General features: G+C 46.3%; 1 protein-coding gene across 1 annotated transcript in view; it reads left to right on the top strand.

Moving 5' to 3' along the window:
* The window catches only part of prkg1b (protein kinase cGMP-dependent 1b), a 367427-nt gene that overhangs the window by 288917 nt on the left and 58476 nt on the right, over positions 1–20034 (top strand). Inside the window, exon 8 of the mRNA XM_055647248.1 lies at positions 19887–19952. Coding sequence (XP_055503223.1) covers positions 19887–19952 — 66 coding nt within the window. The remainder of the gene's footprint in view (positions 1–19886; positions 19953–20034) is intronic.

The following is a 20034-nucleotide window of genomic DNA, read 5'->3' as shown; positions in this document are numbered from 1 at the left end:
CCGTGCGGAATTTTTGAACACGGTCAGTTTTTCGGAGCGCCGAGCGATGTCGGGATCAGCTTCGCACAACTCCATACGGCTCCGGCGATCGAAGTGGGACTGGCCCCGTGAGGCCGTACTGCTCAAGCGACCACGTTAGGTCGCGTTTGCCGCATGGAGTCGCATGCTCATGGGACAGGCCCTTAAGAATAAAGGATATGGGGAGAAGGCATTCACTTTCTTCACTGCCTGCTGAACCTGCATGCTTACTTTCATTGACTGATAAACAAGGACCCCCACATCCCGTTGTACATCCCCACTTCCCAACTTGACACCATTTAGATAATAATCTGCCTTCCTGTTTTTGCTACCAAAGTGGATAACCTCACATTTATCCACATTAAACTGCATCTGCCATGCATCTGCCCACTGACCCAACCTGTCCAAGTCACCCTGCATTCTCATAGCATCCTCCTCACAGTTCACACAGCCACCCAGTTTTGTGTCATCTGCAAATTTGCTAATGTTACTTTGAATCCCTTCATCTAAATCATTGATGTATACTGTAAATAGCTGCGGTCCCAGCACCGAGCCTTGTGGTACCCCACTAGTCACTGCCTGCCATTCTGAAAGGGAACCGTTAATCCATATGCTTTGTTTCCTGTCTGCCAACCAATTTTCTATCTATGTCAGCACTCTACCCCCAATACCATGTGCCCTAATGTTGCCCACCAATCTCCTATGTGGGGCCTTATCAATTGCTTTCTGAAAGTCCAGGTACACTACATCCACTGGCTCTCCCTTGTCCATTTCCCTAGTTACATCCTCAAAAAATTCCAGATTAGTCAAGCATGATTTCCCCTTCGTAAATCCATGCTGACTCGGACCAATCCTGTTACTGCTATCCAAATGTGCGGCTATTTCATCTTTTATGATTAATTCCAGCATCTTCCCTACCACCGATGTCAGGCTAACTGGTCTCTAATTCCCTATTTTCTCTCTCCCGCGTTTCTTAAAAAGTGGGATAACATTAGCTATCTTCCAATCCACAGGAACTGATCCTGAATCTATAGAACATTGGAAAATGAACACCAATGCATGCACAATTTCGAGAGCCACTTCCTTAAGTGCCCTGGGATGCAGACCATCAAGCCCTGGGGATTTATCAGCCTTCAGTCCCATCAGTCTATCCATTTCCTGCCTAATGTGGATTTCCTTCAGTTCCTCCGTCACCCCAGATCCTCTGGCCACTAGTACATCATGAAAATTGTGTCCTCCTTAGTGAAGACGGATCCAAAGTACCTGTTCAGCTCATCTGCCATTTCCTTGTTCCCCATAATAAATTCACCTTTTTCAGTCTTCAAGGGTCCAACTTTGGTCTGAACTATTTTTTTCCTCTTCACATACCTAAAGAAGCTTTTACTATCCTCCTTTATATTCTTGGCTAGCTTACCTTCGTACCTCATCTTTTCTCCCCTTCTTGCCTTTTTAGTTATCTTCTGTTGCTCTTTAAACATTACTCAATCCTCTTGCTTTCCGCTCATCTTTGCTATGTTGTACTTCTTCTCTTTTATTTTTATATTGTCCCTGACGTCCCTTGTCAGCCATGGTCGCCCCTTACTCCCCTTGGAATCTTTAAAACCGAGATCTTCCTTTTTGGAATGAACTGATCCTGCACCTTCTGTATTATTCCCAGAAATACCTGCCATTGTTGTTCCACTGTCATCCCTGCTGGAGTATCTTTCCAGTCAACTTTGGCCAGCTCCTCCCTCATGGCTCCACAGTCCCCTTTGTTCAATTGTAACAGTTTTGTTAGAACTGGGCGGCACAGTGGCCCAGCAGCCTTACAGCGCCAGAGACCCGGTTTCAATCCTGACTACAGGTGCTGTCTTTATGGAGTTTGTACGTTTCCAAGGTTTCAAAGTCAGTTTATTGTCACATGTACCAATTAAGGTACAGTGAAATTTGAGTTACCATACGGCCATACTAAGTGAAAAGCAACAAGACATCTGCATGGGTTTTCTCCGAGATCTTCGTTTTCCTCCCACACTCCAAAGGCGTACAGGTTTGCAGGATAATTGGCTTGGTGTAAAATATAAAATTGTCCCTAGTGTGTGTAGGGTAGTGTTAAAGTGCGGGGATCACTGGTCGGTGCGGAATCGGTGGAGCCGAAGGACCTGTTTCTGCGCTGTATCTCTGAACTAAACTGAACTAAACTGCTGCCTCACAACGCCAGAGACCCAGTTTCGATCCTGACCTCGGGTTCTCCCTGTGTGGAGTTTGCATGTTCTCCCTGTGACTGCTGGGGTCACTGCATTGCATAACAAGAATAATGAGCATTCTTGAAAAGAATAAGTGTTTTTAGTGCAACTTTGGGATTTTGTTGAACCAACCACCAGACCTCGCCTCAACCTCTGTCCACTACCCAGCACCTCCATGACTCCAACCCCCCCCTCAACCCCGCACCCTTGTCGGGTCTTCACCATCCTCCCTGACCCGCTCCTTTCTGACCCTTTCTGATGCAGAACCATCTCTCCTCAACAGAGAGGCCCCACCTTCGTTCCCCTCCGCCCCCACCTCAACGAGTTCGGGGTCCGCCACCACGTAGAGCTCTTTTTCCGTTGCCTCCACCTCCGTGCCTTTTTTTATGGGAAGGAGTCCTCTCCACCGGTCCACCTCCTCTCGCACTCCCCCGGATGGCCCTCAACTCTCTTTAGACCTGTATGTTTCTAACTGCCAGCTCTGAAGAATGGTCTCAACCTGAACCATTACCATTCCTTCGCTCCAGAGATGTTGCCTGTCCCGCTGAGTTACTCTTTGGACTTTTTGTGTCTCTCTTTGATAGTATTACCCACGTGGATACTAAATATAAAATATGAATTATGACGTTAAATATCTTGTATTTTTAAGTATACAGATCTAGTTTCTGTTGTCAAGCTTTACTGCCATGAGTTCCAATGTCTCAATTGACAATGAATATTGTTTGCGCCGACTTGGCACATTCTAATTTTATCTCTCTGCTAATGATGAAGAGGCAAGAACTCAAGTTTCACAGTTCCCACTCTCGTCAGCACGCACTGCTGAGAAAGACTTGTTGATAGATTGATGGAAAGATACAGCGTGGACACAGGCCCTTCAGTCCATCGAGTCAACGCCGACCATCGATCAACAAATCCGCTCTAGTCCTGGTTATCCCACTTTAGCGATTGATCCCAATTTCATGGATTGAAAGATATAGGGTGCAAACAGGCCCTTCAGCCCATCGAATCCATCAAGAACTGAAACATAGAAGATTGTCAAGGGCTTGGACACGCTAGAGGCAGGAAACATGTTCCCGATGTTGGGGGAGTCCAGAACCAGGGGCCACAGTTTAAGAATAAGGGGTAAAAGCCATTCAGAACGGAGATGAGGAAACACTTTTTCTCACAGAGAGTGGTGAGTGTGGAATTCTCTGCCTCAGAGGGCAGTGGAGGCAGGTTCTCTGGATGCTTTCAAGAAAGAGTTAGATAGGGCTCTTAAAAATAGCGGAGTCCGGGGACATGGGGAGAAGGCAGGAATGGGGTACTGATTGGGGATGATCAGCCATGATCACATTGAATGGCGGTGCTGGGCCTACTCCTGCATCTCTTGTCTATTGTCTATTGTCGACACCGACCATCGATCACAAGTTCATTCCACACACGCTTTTGCCTCCATGTTGATCAATTGAAGAAGGGTCTCGACCTGAAATGTCAGCCATTTCTTCTCTCCAGGAATGCTGCCTGGCTGTCCTGCAGAGTTACTCCAGCATTTTGTGTCTATGTTTTATTGATTGAGTGTTGGGTCGATTGCTTGAAAGATACAGCATGGAAACAGGCCCTTCGTCCCATCGAGTCCACACCGACCACCGATCAGTTCTAGGTCACCCCACTACAGCATCCACTCCCTACGCACTAGGGGTCATGTTCAGGGGGGCAATTAATAGAAGGGCCTACAAACCTGCACGTCTCCGGGGTGAGGGAGGAAACCGGAGCACCCAGAAGAAACCCAAGCGGTCACAGGGAGAGCGTGCAAACTCCACGCCGAGAGCGCCCAAGGACAGGGTCAAAACCGGGTCTCTGGCGCTGTGAGGCAGCAGCTCTACCCCGCGTTGTAGTCAGCGCCGCCCGCGTGCGTCACCGTGCTGTCCTCGTGCTCTACCTAACGTTCCTGGGCTCCACCCTACTCTGCTCCTACCTTACCATAAGGATTTGACATTTAACCATCAATGATATGTAAACACACAACTATTATAAATATTATAAATCTCAAGTCAGTAAACTCGGAGGGAAAGTGCAACTCAGAATGAATGACCAGATACAACTGCCTGAAACCTTCATTGAAGGTCTGTGATTCATACAGTAGAATAGGCAGGACTAAAATAGGCAGTCTTTGGAGATTTGGGAGTTCATTGGGATTATTGTCTCACTAGTTAGTTTCTTCTTCTTCTTCTTAAGTCCTTTGCTCCTCCAGGGAGCATTGACCATGGACAAAAGTCCTCACCTCAATCGGTTGTTGGCAGTTCTTTTGAGAACTCCCCAGTTGAGGCCACTCTCAGACATTTCTGTCTGGACACCTCTTCTCCAGGTCTTCCTGGGGTGACCCCTTTTCCTTTTTCCTTGGGGGTTCTATTTCAGGGCCTTGCTGGGTGATGTTTGTGGCAGGTTTCCTGAGGGTGTGTCCAATCCAACTCTATTTTCTCCTTCGAATTTGTAAGTCAGTGGGCTCCTGGCTTGTTCTTTTCCACAGGTCCACATTGCTTACTGTGTCTCTCCACTCGATGTTAACTATTCTTCAAAGTTCAAGTTCAAGTTCAAGTTTATTGTCATGTGTCCCTGATAGGACAATGGAACTCTTGCTTTGCTTCAGCACACAGAACATAATAGGCATTGACTACAAAACACAGGAATAAATAAACTGATAAAGTGCAAAATGACAGATAATGGGTTATTAATGTTCAGAGTTTTGGCCAAGCCAGGTTTAATAGCCTGATGGCTGTGGGGAAGTAGCTATTCCTGAACCTGGTCGTTGCAGTCTTCAGGCTCCTGTACCTTCTACCTGAAGGTAGCAGGGAGATGAGTGTGTGGCCAGGATGGTGTGGGTCTTTGATGATACTGCCAGCCTTTTTGAGGCAGCGACTTCGATAAATCCCCTCGATGGAAGGAAGGTCAGAGCCGATGATGGACTGGGCAGTGTTTACTACTTTTTGTAGTCTCTTCCTCTCCAGGGCACTCAAGTTTCCGAACCAAGCCAAGAAACAAAGGCAGGTGTTCATGAATGTTTGCAGCCTGTTTGTAGTGTGTTTAGTTGTTTTCCAAGTCTCTGATCCATACAGCATCACCCGTTTCACAATTGAGTTAAAGATGTGTATTTTGGTGTTGATTGAGATGTGTTTGAGCTCCAGATCTTCCTGTTAAACACCACCCGAGCCTTATTGATTCTACTTTTTATGTCTGCCTCTGTCCCTCCGGTGATGTCCACAACACTGCCTAGGTTTCACATCCGTAATATGACTTCTGGCAAGTGGCTCCATCTTCATGAGTACCCTGGGCTTTTCCCATGGTTGACTGAGAGGAAGCAATATAGTGTTTAGTTTAGATTAGTTTAAGGATACAGCGCGAAAACAGGCCCTTCAGCCCACCGGGTCCGCGCCATCCAGCAATCCCCGCACATTATGGAGGCTGGATAGACTCGGCTTGTACTCGCTAGAATTTAGAAGATTGAGGGGGGATCTTATAGAAACTTACAAAATTCTTAAGGGGTTGAACAGACTAGATCCAGGAAGATTGTTCCCGATGTTGGGGAAGTCCAGGACAAGGGGTTACAGTTTAAGGATAAGGGGAAAATCTTTTAGGACCGGATGAGAAAAACATTTTTCACACAGAGAGTGGTGAATCTCTGGAACTCTCTGCCACAGAAGGTAGTTGAGGCCAGTTCATTGGCTATATTTAAGAGGGAGTTAGATGTGGCCCTTGTGGCTAAAGGGACAGGATACCGGTTGGATGATCAGCCATGAGAATGGCGGTGCAGTCAGGTGCAGGATACTGAGTTTTGGCTTGTGGGAGATGATCACAGCCACCGCGACCGCCAATATGAGAGATTCGTGATTAGTAAGGGCGTCAGAGGCTACGGGGAGATGGCAGGAGAATGGGGTTGAGAGATAAAAAATAGATCAGCCATGATCGAATGGCGGTGCAGATTCGATGGGCCGAATTGCCTAATTCTGCTCCTATGTTTTGTGGTCTTATTATAACCTCTTCTATAAACATAATTCGGGGACAAAACTTTTATTTTTTACATCTTTTTGGACCGATTGGATAGAGATTTTGCTGATATCTTTAACCTCTCACAACTAAGGCCCAGGGTACACAGCTGTTGTAAAAACACACCCATTATACCAAGTAGAGGTGATCTTATAGACGACCTTATGGCTGTTCGGTGCACCGAAGGGCCTATTTCCGTGCTGTATCTCCAGGCTAAATCAGCGTCCTGCTGTAGTGTTCTACCACTAAACAGTACAATTCTGAAAAAGTGCCTCGACCTGAAACGTCACCCATTCCTTCTCTCCAGAAATGCTGCCTGTCCCGCTGAGTTACTCCAGCATTTTGTGTCTATCTTCAGGACAATTCTTTGGCATGCAAGCAACAATTTTATAAGTTAGCTGTCAACACATAAATGACTTGCTGCCTGCAATTGGGGGGAGCAGGTGCAGATTAATCCCATATCAGGATTCCTGCTCCTCTTTTCAACACCTTTCACTTTTAGCGTTTGACATTTCTTTGTAAGATTTATTTTATCAATTGTATTGACACTAAATTGTGGCAGGTTTCAGGCAAGGATCGCCATGGGGCAGCAGCGATAATAAGATTAGGGTACTGATAATAAGATAGGGTCATGTTCGGAAGGAACTGCAGATGCTGGTTTAAACCGAAGATCGACACAAAAAGTTGGATTAACTCAGCGGGTCAGGCGGCATCTCTGGAGAAAAGGAGCAGGTGATGTTTCGGATCGAGACCCTTCTTCAGACAGAGTCAGGGGAGAGGGATACAAGAGATATACACGGCGATATGGAGAGAGATATAGAACAAATGAATGAAAGTTATGCAAAATAGTCTATCATATCAGTACATTGACTGGACTGCATCCAAATGCAACTGAGGATAGCAGTAAGCTGAGTTGTTACAACAAATGATTAATATGGAACCAATGCCAGATATCCGGTTATTCATGTGGACATCAAAAGCTGATAAAATAAAATGGAACAACGCTTAATCTGGGAAATAGTTAGACGTTGTGGAGATATTAAACCCTGATTCATGTTGATTACTCACTTAACAAAAGTATTTTTTAGAAGCATTTTCTATACTTTCTATTTACTTCAGTTTAGGAATACAGTGTGGAAACAGGTCTTTCGGCCCATCGATTCCATGCTGACAAAAATGCTGGAGAAACTCAGCGGGCAAGGTAGCATCTCTGGAGCGAAGGCATAGGTGACGTTTCAGGGTTTCGACCCAAAATGTCACCTATTCCTTCGCTCCATAGATGCTGCCTCACCTGCTGAGTTTCTCAAACATTCTTGGCTCCCTTCGATTTTTCCAGCACCTACCATATAATAACCATATAACCATATAACAATTACAGCACGGAAACAGGCCATCTCGACCCTTCTAGTCCGTGACGAACACGTATTCTCCCCTAGTCCCATCTACCTGCGCTCAGACCATAACCTTCCATTCCTTTCCCGTCCATATAACTATCTAATTTATTTTTAAATGATAAAAACGAACCTGCCTCCACCACCTTCACTGGAAGCTCATTCCACACAACCACCACTCTCTGAGTAAAGAAGACCCCCCTCATGTTACCCCTAAACTTCAGACCCTTAATTCTCAAGTCATGTCCCCTTGTTTGAATCTTCCCTACTCTCAGTGGGAAAAGCTTTTCCACGTCAACTCTGTCTATCCCTCTCATCATTTTAAAAACCTCTATCAAGTCCCCCCTTAACCTTCTGCGTTCCAGAGAATAAAGCCCTAACTTGTTCAACCTTTCTCTGTAACTTAGTTGCTGAAACCCAGGCAACATTCTAGTAAATCTCCTCTGTACTCTCTCTATTTTGTTGACATCCTTCCTATAATTAGGCGACCAAAATTGTACACCATACTCCAGAATTGGCCTCACCAATGCCTTGTACAATTTTAACATTACATCCCAACTTCTATACTCAATGCTCTGATTTATAAAGGCCAGCACACCAAAAGCTTTCTTTACCACCCTATCTACACCTGGGGTTCTTTCTTAAACCATGCTGTCCGGCGATCACTCATACACTAGTTCTATCCTAGACACTGGGGACAATGTACAGATGACAATTTACCTTCAAACCTCTTTGGAATATGTGCCCCTATGTCATTGTTAGTTTTGTTTACTTTAGTTTAGAGATAGAGGGTAGAAACACCGATTCTACGCCATCCTGCCATCCCTGCACACTAACACTATCCCACATACACTTGGGACTATATTCAATTTTACCAAGTCAATTAACCTAAAAAACCTAACCTCCTCACCACTAATACAGATAGGGGGTATTAGTGTATGCGGGTAATAACATAGCATTCTGGTAAATTTCTTCTGCACCCTCTCCAAAGCCTGCACAGGTTGACAAAATCACGAGAGGAATAGATTGGATAAACACACAGTCTCCTGCCCAGAGTAAGGGAATCGAGAAACAGAGGACATAGGTTTAAGGTGAGGGGGTGTGGAGGTGGGGAAGATTTAATAGGGACCTGAGGGGGTAACGTTTTTACACAAAGGGTGGTGGGTGTGTGGAACGAGCTGCCGGAGAAGGTACTGTGGATGTGACGGGTACTATCGCAACATTTATGAGACATTGAGACAGGTACATGTATAGGACAGGTTTAGAGGGATATGGACAAGATGCAGGCAGGTGGGATCAGTGTAGATAGGACATCTTGGTCAGTGTGGGCAAGTTGTGCCGAAGGGCCTGTTTCCATGCTGGATTACTCGAAGAGTAAAGTGACATACCTCAATTACTTGGATGGGAAAAGTTTAGAAGAAAATAGACCAAACTCCTGGTTCGAACGGAACAAAGGCTTTTCATTATACCTCGGTGCACGTGGCAATAAACTAAGCTAACCAACTAAATACACTGATGCTTTCTTGATCAGCGCATCAGTTAGATCACCAAGCATTGTATAAACGGCAAATTGGAGGTGATTCAGTCTTAACCTTATCCAGAGTGTATCACTTCAATTGATTCTATGTGAAATCTTGGTAACCATAAATCTGAATCAGCCATGATCACATTGAACCGACGCTGGCTCGAAGGGCCAAATGGCCTACCCTTGCGCATATTGTCTATTGTCTATTGAATGGGACACTTTGCCTATGGTGGACGTTGCTCTGTCTGACCTTTGCTCAGCGTCAAACGCATGTCTAAAGCAACGCAATCCGGCATGGTGGTGCAGCAGTAGAGTTGCTGCCTCATAGCGCCAGAGACCCCGGTTTGATCCTGACTGCGGGTGCTGTCTGAACGGAGTTTGTACGCTCTCCCCGTGACCTGCGTTGTGTTTCCTCCGGGATCTTCGGTTTCCTCCCACACGCCAAAGACGTACGGGTTTGTAGGTTAATTGGCTTTGACAAAATTGTAAATTGGCCCCAGCGTGTGTGGGGCGGTGTTGATGTGCGGGGATCGCTGGTCGGCGCGGGCTCGCTGGGCCGGAGGGCTTGTTTCCTCACTGTATATCTAAACTATACTGGAGCACATTTCCACCCATACCAGCATAAATTGAAACCCATAGCTCCGCACAACAACCTTGGTTCAATGGTCTCGGGAGAACGAGCAGCACTTTGTGCTATGCTCTCAGGTTTCTGGCTATTTAAAGGGCCACACTGTTGACATCAAGAGGTGCTCAATGCCTCCACGACTTTATTTGAGAGGACAACCGTAGAACGAACTGCAGCCTATTTAGACACATCCAAGAGTGTGTCATAAGGTCATTAGGTCGTAAGTGAAAGGAGTAGATATTAGGCCATTCGGCCCATCAAGTCTACGCCGCCATTCGATCATGGCTGATCCATCACTCTGTCCAAATCCCAATCAGATGTGGATGGGTTTGGGCCGAACACAGGCAGGTGGGACTAGTGCTGCTGGGATATATTGGCCGATGTGGGTATGTTGAGCCAAAGGGCCTGTTTCCACGCTGTATCACTCTAAATCATAAATCAGGTCTTGATTACAGCACGGAAACAGGCCATCTCGGCCCTACAAGTCTGTGCCGAACACTTATTTTCCCCTAGTCCCATCTACCTGCACTCAGACCATAACCCTCCATTCCTTTCCCATCCATATACCTATCCAATTTATTTTTAAATGATAAAATCGAACCTGCCTCCACCACTTCCACTGGAAGCTCATTCCACACAGCTACCACTCTCTGAGTAAAGAAGTTCCCCCTCATGTTACCCCTAAACTTCTGTCCCTTAATTCTCAAGTCATGTCCTCTTGTTTGAATCTTCCCTACTCTCAATGGGAAAAGCTTATCCACGTCAACTCTGTCTATCCCTCTCATCATTTTAAAGTCCCCCCTTAACCGTCTGCGCTCCAAAGAATAAAGACCTAACGTTCAACCTTTCTCTGTAACTTAGTTGCTGAAACCCAGGCAACATTCTAGTAAATCTCCTCTGTACTCTCTCTATTTTGTTGACATCCTTCCTATAATTAGGCGACCAAAATTGTACACCATACTCCAGAATTGGTCTCACCAATGCGTTGTACAATTTTAACATTACATCCCAACTTCTATACTCTACTGCCATGGTGCTGTCCTTCTAAGGACTGTTTCTTTGGTTGCACTAAGGACTTGGTATTTGCACTATTACAAACATCTACTGTTTGGGGTATTAATTTCATTGAATTTTTGTTATAAAATTATCTGTGTGTTATTGCATCTGTGATCCAGCCTTGCTGCAGCAAATAGGGATCGCATTGTTCCATTGTCAGTACGTTTGACAATTAAACAGTCTTGTTTCTTGATGTGTGGGTGGCAGTATTCTCTCTGCAGGGCTCTCTTGTGACCCAGCTTGACAAATAATCCTTCCGTTTAATTCAATACCTTCCCCAGTTGGACCATTTCCTGAGGCAGTTCACTGTTTTTAGTTTTAGTTTTGGAGACACAACGCGGTGAACAGGCCCTTCGGCCCATCGGGTCTGCAGCGATCCCTGCACATTGACACCATCCTACACACGCCGGGGACAATTGTTACATTTATTCCAGGCCAATGAACCTACATAGAAAAATAGAAACGTAGAAAATAGGTGCAGGAGTAGGCCATTCGGCCCTTCGAGCCTGCACCGCCATTCAATATGATCATGGCTGATCATCCAACTCAGTATCCTGTACCTGCCTTCTCTCCATACCCCCTGATCCCTTTAGCCACAAGGGCCACATCTAACTCCCTCTTAAATATAGCTAATGAACTGCCCTCAACCACCTTCTGTGGCAGAGAGTTCCAGAGATTCACCACTCTCTGTGTGAAAAATGTTTTTCTCATCTCGGTCCTAAAGGATTTCCCCTCTATCCTTAAACTGTGACCCCTTGTCCTGGACTTCCCCAACATTGGGAACAATCTTCCTGCATCTAGCTACCTGCACGTTTTTGGAATGTGGGAGGAAACCGAAGAGCTCAGAGAAAACCCACGCAGGTCATGGGGAGAACGCCCAAACTCCGTACAGACAGCGCCCATAGTCGGGATCGGACCCGGGTGTCCGGCGCTGCAAGCGCTGTGAGGCGCAACTCCACCGATGCACCACCGTGATGCTCATTGAGTGAAACCCCTCCTCTACCGAATGCGTTCTCGTATATTTAATTTTGTTTTGTTTATTGTTTATACTGTCACGTTTACCGAGGTACAGCGAATAGCCTTTGTTGCGTGCTGTCCAGTCTGTGGAAAGACAATACATGATTATAATCGAGCCATTTGCAGTATGTAGATGCATGATAAGGGAATAACGTTTAGTACAAGGTAAAGCCAGCAGTCCGATCAAAGTGAGTCTGAGCTTCACCAAGGAGGTGATGTGGGTCCTTGACTGGAGTCAAGGATTTACAGTCCCTTGACTGGAGTCATAGTGACATACAGCGTAGAAACAGGCCCTTCGGTCCAACTTGCCCATCCCGACCAACATGTCCCATCTACACTAATCCCACTTGCCTATGTATGGCCCATATCCCTCTAAACCTGTCCTATCCGTGTACCTGTCTAATTGCTTCTTGAGTGTTGCGATAGTCCCGGCCTCAACCACCTCCTCCGGCAGCTCGTTCCACACACCCACCACCTTTCGTGTCAAAACATTACCCTTCAGCTTCCTATAATTTGTTTCCCCCTTCACCTTAAACCTATGCCCTCTGGTTCTCGATTCCCCTACACTGGACAAGAGACTGTGCGTCAACCCGTTCTATTCTTCTCATGATTCCTCACACCTCTACAAGATCACCCCTCATCCTCCTGCGCTCCAGGGAATAGAGTCCCAGTCTGCTCCGATAGCTCAGACCCTCGAGTCCTGGCAACATTAGATAGACCCCATAAAGATAGCGGAATCAGGGGATATGGTGAGAAGGCAGGAAGGGGGTACTGATTGGGAATGATCAGCCATGATCATATTGAATGGCAGTCCTGGCTCGAAGGGCCGAATGGACCTATTTGTTTAAGAAGGAACTGCAGATGCTGGAAAATCGAAGGTACACAAAATTGCTGGAGAAACTCAGCGGGTGCAGCAGCATCTATGGAGCGAAGGAAATAGGCAACGTTTCGGGCCCAAGTCAAGAGTCTGAAGAAAGTTTTGGCCCGAAACGTCGCCTATTTCCTTCGCTCCATAGATGCTGCTGCACCCGCTGAGTTTCTCCAGCAATTTTGTGTACCTTGGACCTATTGTTTATTGTCTATTGTCTACATCCTCTTAAATCTTCTCTGACAACAGGTACTCTCTGAAATTCAGCAAATGGTTACTTCAGTAACCCTAGCAATGACAACACTGGAGTATTTATGTATTTATTTAATTAATTAAATCCTTTGGCAAAGGGCACATTTTTCTTTGACATAAACCTGTATACTTTTGGATCACATTTCTGCCCTTTGTTGAGGGGAGACTTGATAGAAGTATATCAAATTATGACAGGCACAGACAGGGTAGACAGTTAGAACCTTTTTCTCAGGGTGAAAGTGTCTAATACTAGAAGGCATATCTATAAGGTGAGAGGGGGAAAGTTTAATGGAGGTGTGCAGAGCACATAGGAATTTGAGGGGTAACTTTATCACACAGAGGTTGGTGGGTGCATGGAACAAGCTGCCAGAGGAGGTAGTTGAGTCTGGGACTATCCCATCGTTTAAGAAACAGTTGGACAGGTACATGGATAGGACAGGTTTGGAGTGTTATGGACCAAGAGCAGGCAAGTGGGACTGGGGTAGCTGGGATATTGTTGGCCAGTATGGGCGAGTTGGGCCTGTTTCCACACTGTGTTGCTCTGTGACTCTATGGCAGGATTTATTGGATAGTGTGGGGCAGGTTTGAAGGGCCAAGCAGCTTACTCATGCTTCTATTTGCTTAACGTGCACGTGCCTGAAACCTGCATGTCTTTGGAGTGTGGGAGGAAACCGGAGCACCTGGAGAAAACCCACGCGGTCACGGGGAGAATGTACAAACTCCTTGCAGGCAGCACCCGTAGTCAGAATTGAACCCGGAGCTCTGGCACCTTGAGGCTGCAACTCTATCTCTGCTCCATTGGGTGGGCACCTCTTCTGGTTGCCGAGCACTCTAACCCAAAGAAAACATATAAATTGACAAATTCTTCGGAATTAGACTCCTGCTCTTGTGCCTCTTGTTTTGACTGGATTACAACAGGGCAGATGGCACTAACCTCTGAACTTATACCTGCTGTGAGCTAGGACAACAACCCATTCCCTAACATCCACCAAACCCTGTTCTCATAAGTTCCTAAGTTCACAAGGAATAGGAGTAGGATTAGGCCATTTGGTCCATCAAGTCTACCCGGCCGTTCCATCATGGCTGATTTATCTCTCCCTCCCAACCCCATTTTCCTGCCTTCTCCCTGTAACCTTTGATGCCCTTATTAATCAAGAGCCTTTCAATCTCCGCCTTAAAAGTACTCAATGAATTGGCCTCCACAGCTGTCTGATTCACCAGCCTTTGACTGCTAAAAATCCCACCTCGTCTCCTTCCTAAAGGAACACCCTTTGAACTTGAGGCAACGACCTCCGGTCCCAGACTCTCCCACTAGTGGAAACATCCTCTCCACGTCCACTCTGTCCAGGCCTTGTCACGGGCTACAGAAGTTATGAGATGCTGTTCAAGATGCCCCAGCATGTTGTGGTGGCATCTTCTGTGAAACATCCTCTCCACACCCACTCTAGCTAGGCCTCTCCCACAACAACAATGTTTGCAGAGCTATAATCGCTCCAGGCCCAGCGAGGATGTCATATTTCTCTTTGCCTTCACTCTTCCCCATCTGTAAACCCTCCAGGCTTCCAAACAATGGAGACCCCTGTGCTCTTCAGCCCATGGGAGTATGCAACTGTTCTCAACCCTGCTATTTGCTGCCTAGGTGCTGTGTTTCAGAAAACTTCAGCCCTCTTGCCTCTTTGCCTACTTTAAGGTTTTGGTCATCCGGCCCAATGAATCCTTAAGTTGCTAAGTCTCAATTCTATTTTACTTGCTCCTCAGAAGTGCCTCGGGGGGGGGGCATTTACTCAGCTAAAAGTCTCGTTTAAATGCTGAAGATGGGGGCAAAATGGCGGTGTAACTCAGCGGGTTAGGCAGCATCGCTGGAGAACGGTAGAGCAGGAATAGGTGACACTTTGGGTCGAGACCCTTCTTCAGACTCTTGCTAGTCTTTCGCTTGCATTTATATTAGAGATTTTAACAGTTTTTGGAGACTTTACAGAGATACATACAGACATACAGGTTTGTAGGTTAATTGGCTTCTGTAAATTGTAAATTGTCCCTAGTGTGCAGGATAGTGCTGGTGTACAGGGTGATTGCTGGTCAGTGCGGACTCAGTGGGCCCTAGGGCCTGTTTTATCGCACTGACCAGCGATCACCCCATACACTAGCACTATCCTGCACACTAGGGTCAATTTACAATATACAGAAGCCAATTAACCTACAAACCTGCACTTCTTTGGCATGTGGGAGGAAACCAGAGCTCCCAAAGAAGACCCACGTGGTCTTGCCCTAGTAAGGGAATTGAGAACCAGTGGACCTAGGTTTAAGGTGAGGGGGGGAGATTTCATTGGGAAAGTCCTGACCTGAAACGTCACCTATCCATGTTCTCTAGAGATGCTGCCTGACCCGCTCAGTTACTCCTGTACTTTTGTGTCTTTTTGTTTGAAAACCAGCATCTGCAGTTCAACCGTTAAATCAGTAAATCTACCTATCACTTGCCAGTCTTTGTCCTTTTTTTCAGCTTGCTAGAATCAATCTGACATTGGTTCCCTGTCTACTGCCTCCACAAATGTTGCCTGACTTGCTGAGTTCCTCCAGCAGTTTGCGTTTTGCTTCTGTACAACTTGAACTTATGAACCTGCGTTGGATATTTGGCTCTTCCACCAGCAACATTGCATTATCAACAACTAAACATCATCTCTCACAGTCTGCCTCGGCTACTTGGCTTAATCAGCTCTGAACTCCCATCCCCACCAGCAAGCCGCCCACTCCATTCCCATCCAGCTTGGTATCATGTGAAAAGCAGACTAATTGGACGAATGTCAAGTCTGGTTTCCTTGAGGCTCTGTCATCTGATGTCAAGTGTAGTTCCACTGTGGTTTGCCATCCCTACATTTTACTGTTTGAACAGGATCTCGACCCGAAACGTCACCTATCTATGTTTAGTTTAGTTTAGAGATACAGAGCGGAAACAGGCTCTTCGGTCCACCGAGTCTGCACAGACCAGCGATCCCCACACATTAACACTATCCCGAAACACACACTCTAAAGGGACAATTTTACATTTATACCAAGCCAATTCACCTTCAAACCTGTACATTTTTGGAGTGTGGGATGGAAACCGAAGATCTCGGAGAAAACCCACACTGGTCACGGGGAGAACGTACACACTCCGTACAGACATGCACCCGTGGCCAGGATCGAACCCAAGACCCGGGTCTCCGGCTTTGTAAGTCAACAACTCTACTGCTGACCCACTGTACCGTCCTACTTTGAAAATCAATAACTTATACAGTAGTTCCTCATGTTGAAATCACACCGTTATCTATGTTTAAGACAGATCTGCAGATGCTGGAAAACTCGAAGGTAGACAGAAAGGCTGGAGAAAATCCGCGGGTGAGGCAGCATCAATGGAGCGAAGGAATAGGTGGTGTTTTGGCTCGAAGACCCTTCTTCAGACCATTATATCTATGGACATTTGCAAAGGTGCAATCTGTACCCAACCAGATATCTTTTCCAGAGCTGCTGCCTGACCCTGCTGAGTTAATCCAGCACTCCGTATCTTTTTTTGTAAACCTTCATCTGCAGTTTCTTGTTTGTACTCTGTACCTTTTTCTTTCTCCATTAGATGCTCTGCGATTATGTTTTGCCCCTTGATTCTCCCATTCTCGGTGCTCGGGCACTGCCCACAGATATGTGCCAGGGTCTGAGTGGGCACCCCACCTTCTGCCTGTCTTGGTTTGATGTGTCCCTCCAGAGCAATTAATACACATGTTCGCACCTTCCAGGTCCCACCTTACCAAGTATCCATTGATGTACTCGTGTGATTTCCACTTGATAACCTATAAACTATTGATTTTCAAGGTAGTGGGCACGGTGGCGCTGCAGTAGAGTTGGTGCCTCACAGCGCCAGGGCCCTAGGTTCGATCCTGACTACGGGTGCTGTATGTACGGAGTTTGTACGTGCTCCCCGTGACCTGTGTGGGTTTTCTCCATATGCTCAGGTTTCCCCCCACACTCCTCAGACTTGCGGTTTTGTAGGTTAATTGGCTTCTGTATCAAAAATTGTAAATTGTCACCTAGTGAGTGTAGGATAGTGTCATTGTGCAGGGATCGCTGGTCGGCGCAGACTCGGTGGGCCGAAGGGCCTGTTTACCACACTGTATCTCTAAACTAAACTAAAGATGGACACAAAATGCTGGAGTAACTCAGCGGGGCAGGAAGCATCTCTGGAGAGAAGGAATGGGTGACGTTTTGGGTTGAGAGCCTTCTTCAGACTGAGAGTCAGGGGAGAGGGAGGCATAGAGATGAGGAAAGGTAAGGTGTGAAAATGAGAGATCAAAGGGGACGATGGTCAAGGAAAATGTAGAATGGATCATTGTTGGCCGATTGGAAGGTGGAAACAGGTCCTTTGGGATAACATAGAACTAGTAGGAATGTGTGATCGATAGTTGGCATGGACTTGGTGGGCTGAAGGGCCTGTTTGCATGCTGCATCTCTAAACTAATTTGAAATTGAGCTGGAGTAACTCTGCGGGACAGGCAGCATCTCTGGAGAGAAGGATCGGGTGACGTTTTGGGTCGAGACCCTTTTTCTCGACCCAAAACGTCACCCATTCCTTCTCTCCAGAGATGCTGCCTGGCCCACTGACTTACTCCAGCATTCTGTGTCTATCTTTGGTGTCTACCAGCATCTGCAGTTCTCACCCGAACTAAACTAAAGCCTGAGATCATTTGGGGATTAGCCGAATCATGTAATAATAATCCTGGAGGATTAATCTGAGGGATTTAATCCAGTCTGAGGAAGGATCTCAACCCGAAACGTCACCCATTCCTTCTCTCCAGAGATGCTGCCTGTCCCGCTGAGTCACTCCAGAATTTTGTGTCTATCTTCGATTTAAACCAGCATCTGCAGTTCTTTCCTACACGCTGGTGATTTAATAGACAGGTGTGGTTTGTTTTTCCCCAAGGAGAGTTGGATGAGGATTCATGACAATGCCTGGAGACCAATGTGTTAACCAACAGGGTGCCAGCTAACAGCAGTAGCCAACTTGGAATCATTCTATCTCAGGGAACAGTCACTGCGCTGAAAGATTGGCAGGGTTTTTTTTGCATTTGCTGGCATAGATAGAACCCAGGGGCGGGATAGGACAAGGGCTCAGGTGATGGGAGGGCAACAGGGGACTTGTGGACGGACGGTGCGCTTTTTAAAACGTTCCTCGACAGTGTCGGGTTCCTGCGCCCTCAGCACTTGCAAATCCCGGTGTCCAGTTGCTCTTCCAGCCCCGGAGGTTCCCTGCATGAAACAAGCCCCGGCTCTCTCTCTCTCTCTCTCTCCAAAGAACAGGATCCTTATGCGGCTGACCGGTTGAATGCTTGAGAGGGTCTTTATGTGGAGCCTGGTCAAAGTCAACGGCTTCCAGGGGAAGCATGAACAACACGGACACTGAGACAGAGTCAGAGTACTCCTCTTCGGGATACAGTGATGGGGAGACAGACGGAGAGATATTTGAGTTAGTGACATTATCTTCCCTGAAAAAAACACCCTACGTATTTTAATCTTAATTTAGATTTTTACATGCGTGTCTCGTTGACGGATGAATTGGTTGATGAGGGTTGAATCAAAGAATGCATGCTCGCAATTCAATTTAAGTATTTCATGCAGAAGCGTACAAGTCGTTAAATATCTTTGGGATGTCAATGAAACTGATTTATGTTAATCCAAAATGTTAGCTAAAATACCGAGCTTTAAGGAGTCTCTGAAGACTGTAAAGCTGTTGAATATCAGCAAGACTAACATTTAAATCTCTGGTCATGTATGTAATGATATGTTAGTGATGTATTGGACTGTGGTATCATGATAATGGGAGGTCAATGCTTTCAAGAAATGTTTGTACAGTTAGTGTTAAGCTAATAACGTGGCTTTGTTATAAATGGCACGTTGGCGCAGTGGTAGAGTTGCTGCCGTACAGCGCCAGAGACCCGTGTTCGATCCTGACTATGGGTGCCTGTCTGTACGTCCTCCCCATGACTGCGTGGGTTTTCTCCGGGAGCTCCGGGTTCCTCCCACACTCTAAAGATATGCGGGATTGTAGGTTAACTGAATTGGTAAATTGTAACATTTTTAGGCAACTACAGGTGACTAGTTTATCGCCACATGTCGCCGTTGGTCGCCGGGTGTCGTCTCCTCAGTCGCACACGAAGTCGTAGCGTCTTTCTGGTCACCGCTAAATTTTCAACATGTTGAAAATTTTTCCGCCGCCAATGAGCGTAGCTTGACTTCTCCTGACGTAGGTGCTGCTGTAGGTTGTCGCCAGGATGACGGTTTTGTTACGACTATGACAGTCGCCTGCAGTTGCCTAAAAAATCGACAAGTGCGACAGGCCCATGACACAGCGGGTCAGGGAGCATCTCTGGAGAAAATGAATAGGTGATGTTTCAGGTCGAGACACTTCTTCAGACTATGAGTCTCTCTCTGTATCAAGCTCTGAAGTCTCAGTCTGAAGATGGGTCTCGACCCCGAATATCACCTATTCCTTTTCTCCAGAGATGCTGCCTGACCTGCTGAGTTACTCCAGCATCTTGTGTCTACCTGCTTATTGCAGTTTCCTTTACTATCGTTCCTTACAATGTAGTTCAGCGTTACTCCGGAAGAGATAGATAGCGGCAGAGATAGATAGATTCTTGATTAGTACGGGTGGCAGAGGTCATGGGGAGAAGGCAGGAGAATAGGGTTAGGAAAGAAAAATAGATCAGCCATGGTTGAATGGCAGGGTAGACTTGATGGGCCAAATGGCCTAATTCTGCTCCTGTCACTTATGACCTTATGACCTTGTGGCTCACTCCCTACCATTCCAACTCGTGCAGACAACAAGTACAACCTTGGTTATGTCTAATTTTCATTGTATTTGCAGGGAGGACGTAAGAACAGCCAATGTTATCGCTGCTGAAACAGTGACCTGCCTTGTGATCGACAGAGAGTAAGTAAAATTTAACATTTTAAAATTTGACCATTTTCTTATAGGACCTTTTAGGACTTTTTTTGTTGTTAATCTTATAGGA

This window comes from Leucoraja erinacea, chromosome 15 (genome assembly GCF_028641065.1).
Source record: "Leucoraja erinacea ecotype New England chromosome 15, Leri_hhj_1, whole genome shotgun sequence".
Lineage (NCBI taxonomy): Eukaryota > Metazoa > Chordata > Chondrichthyes > Rajiformes > Rajidae > Leucoraja > Leucoraja erinaceus.
This window is presented reverse-complemented; position numbering and strand designations above follow the sequence as displayed.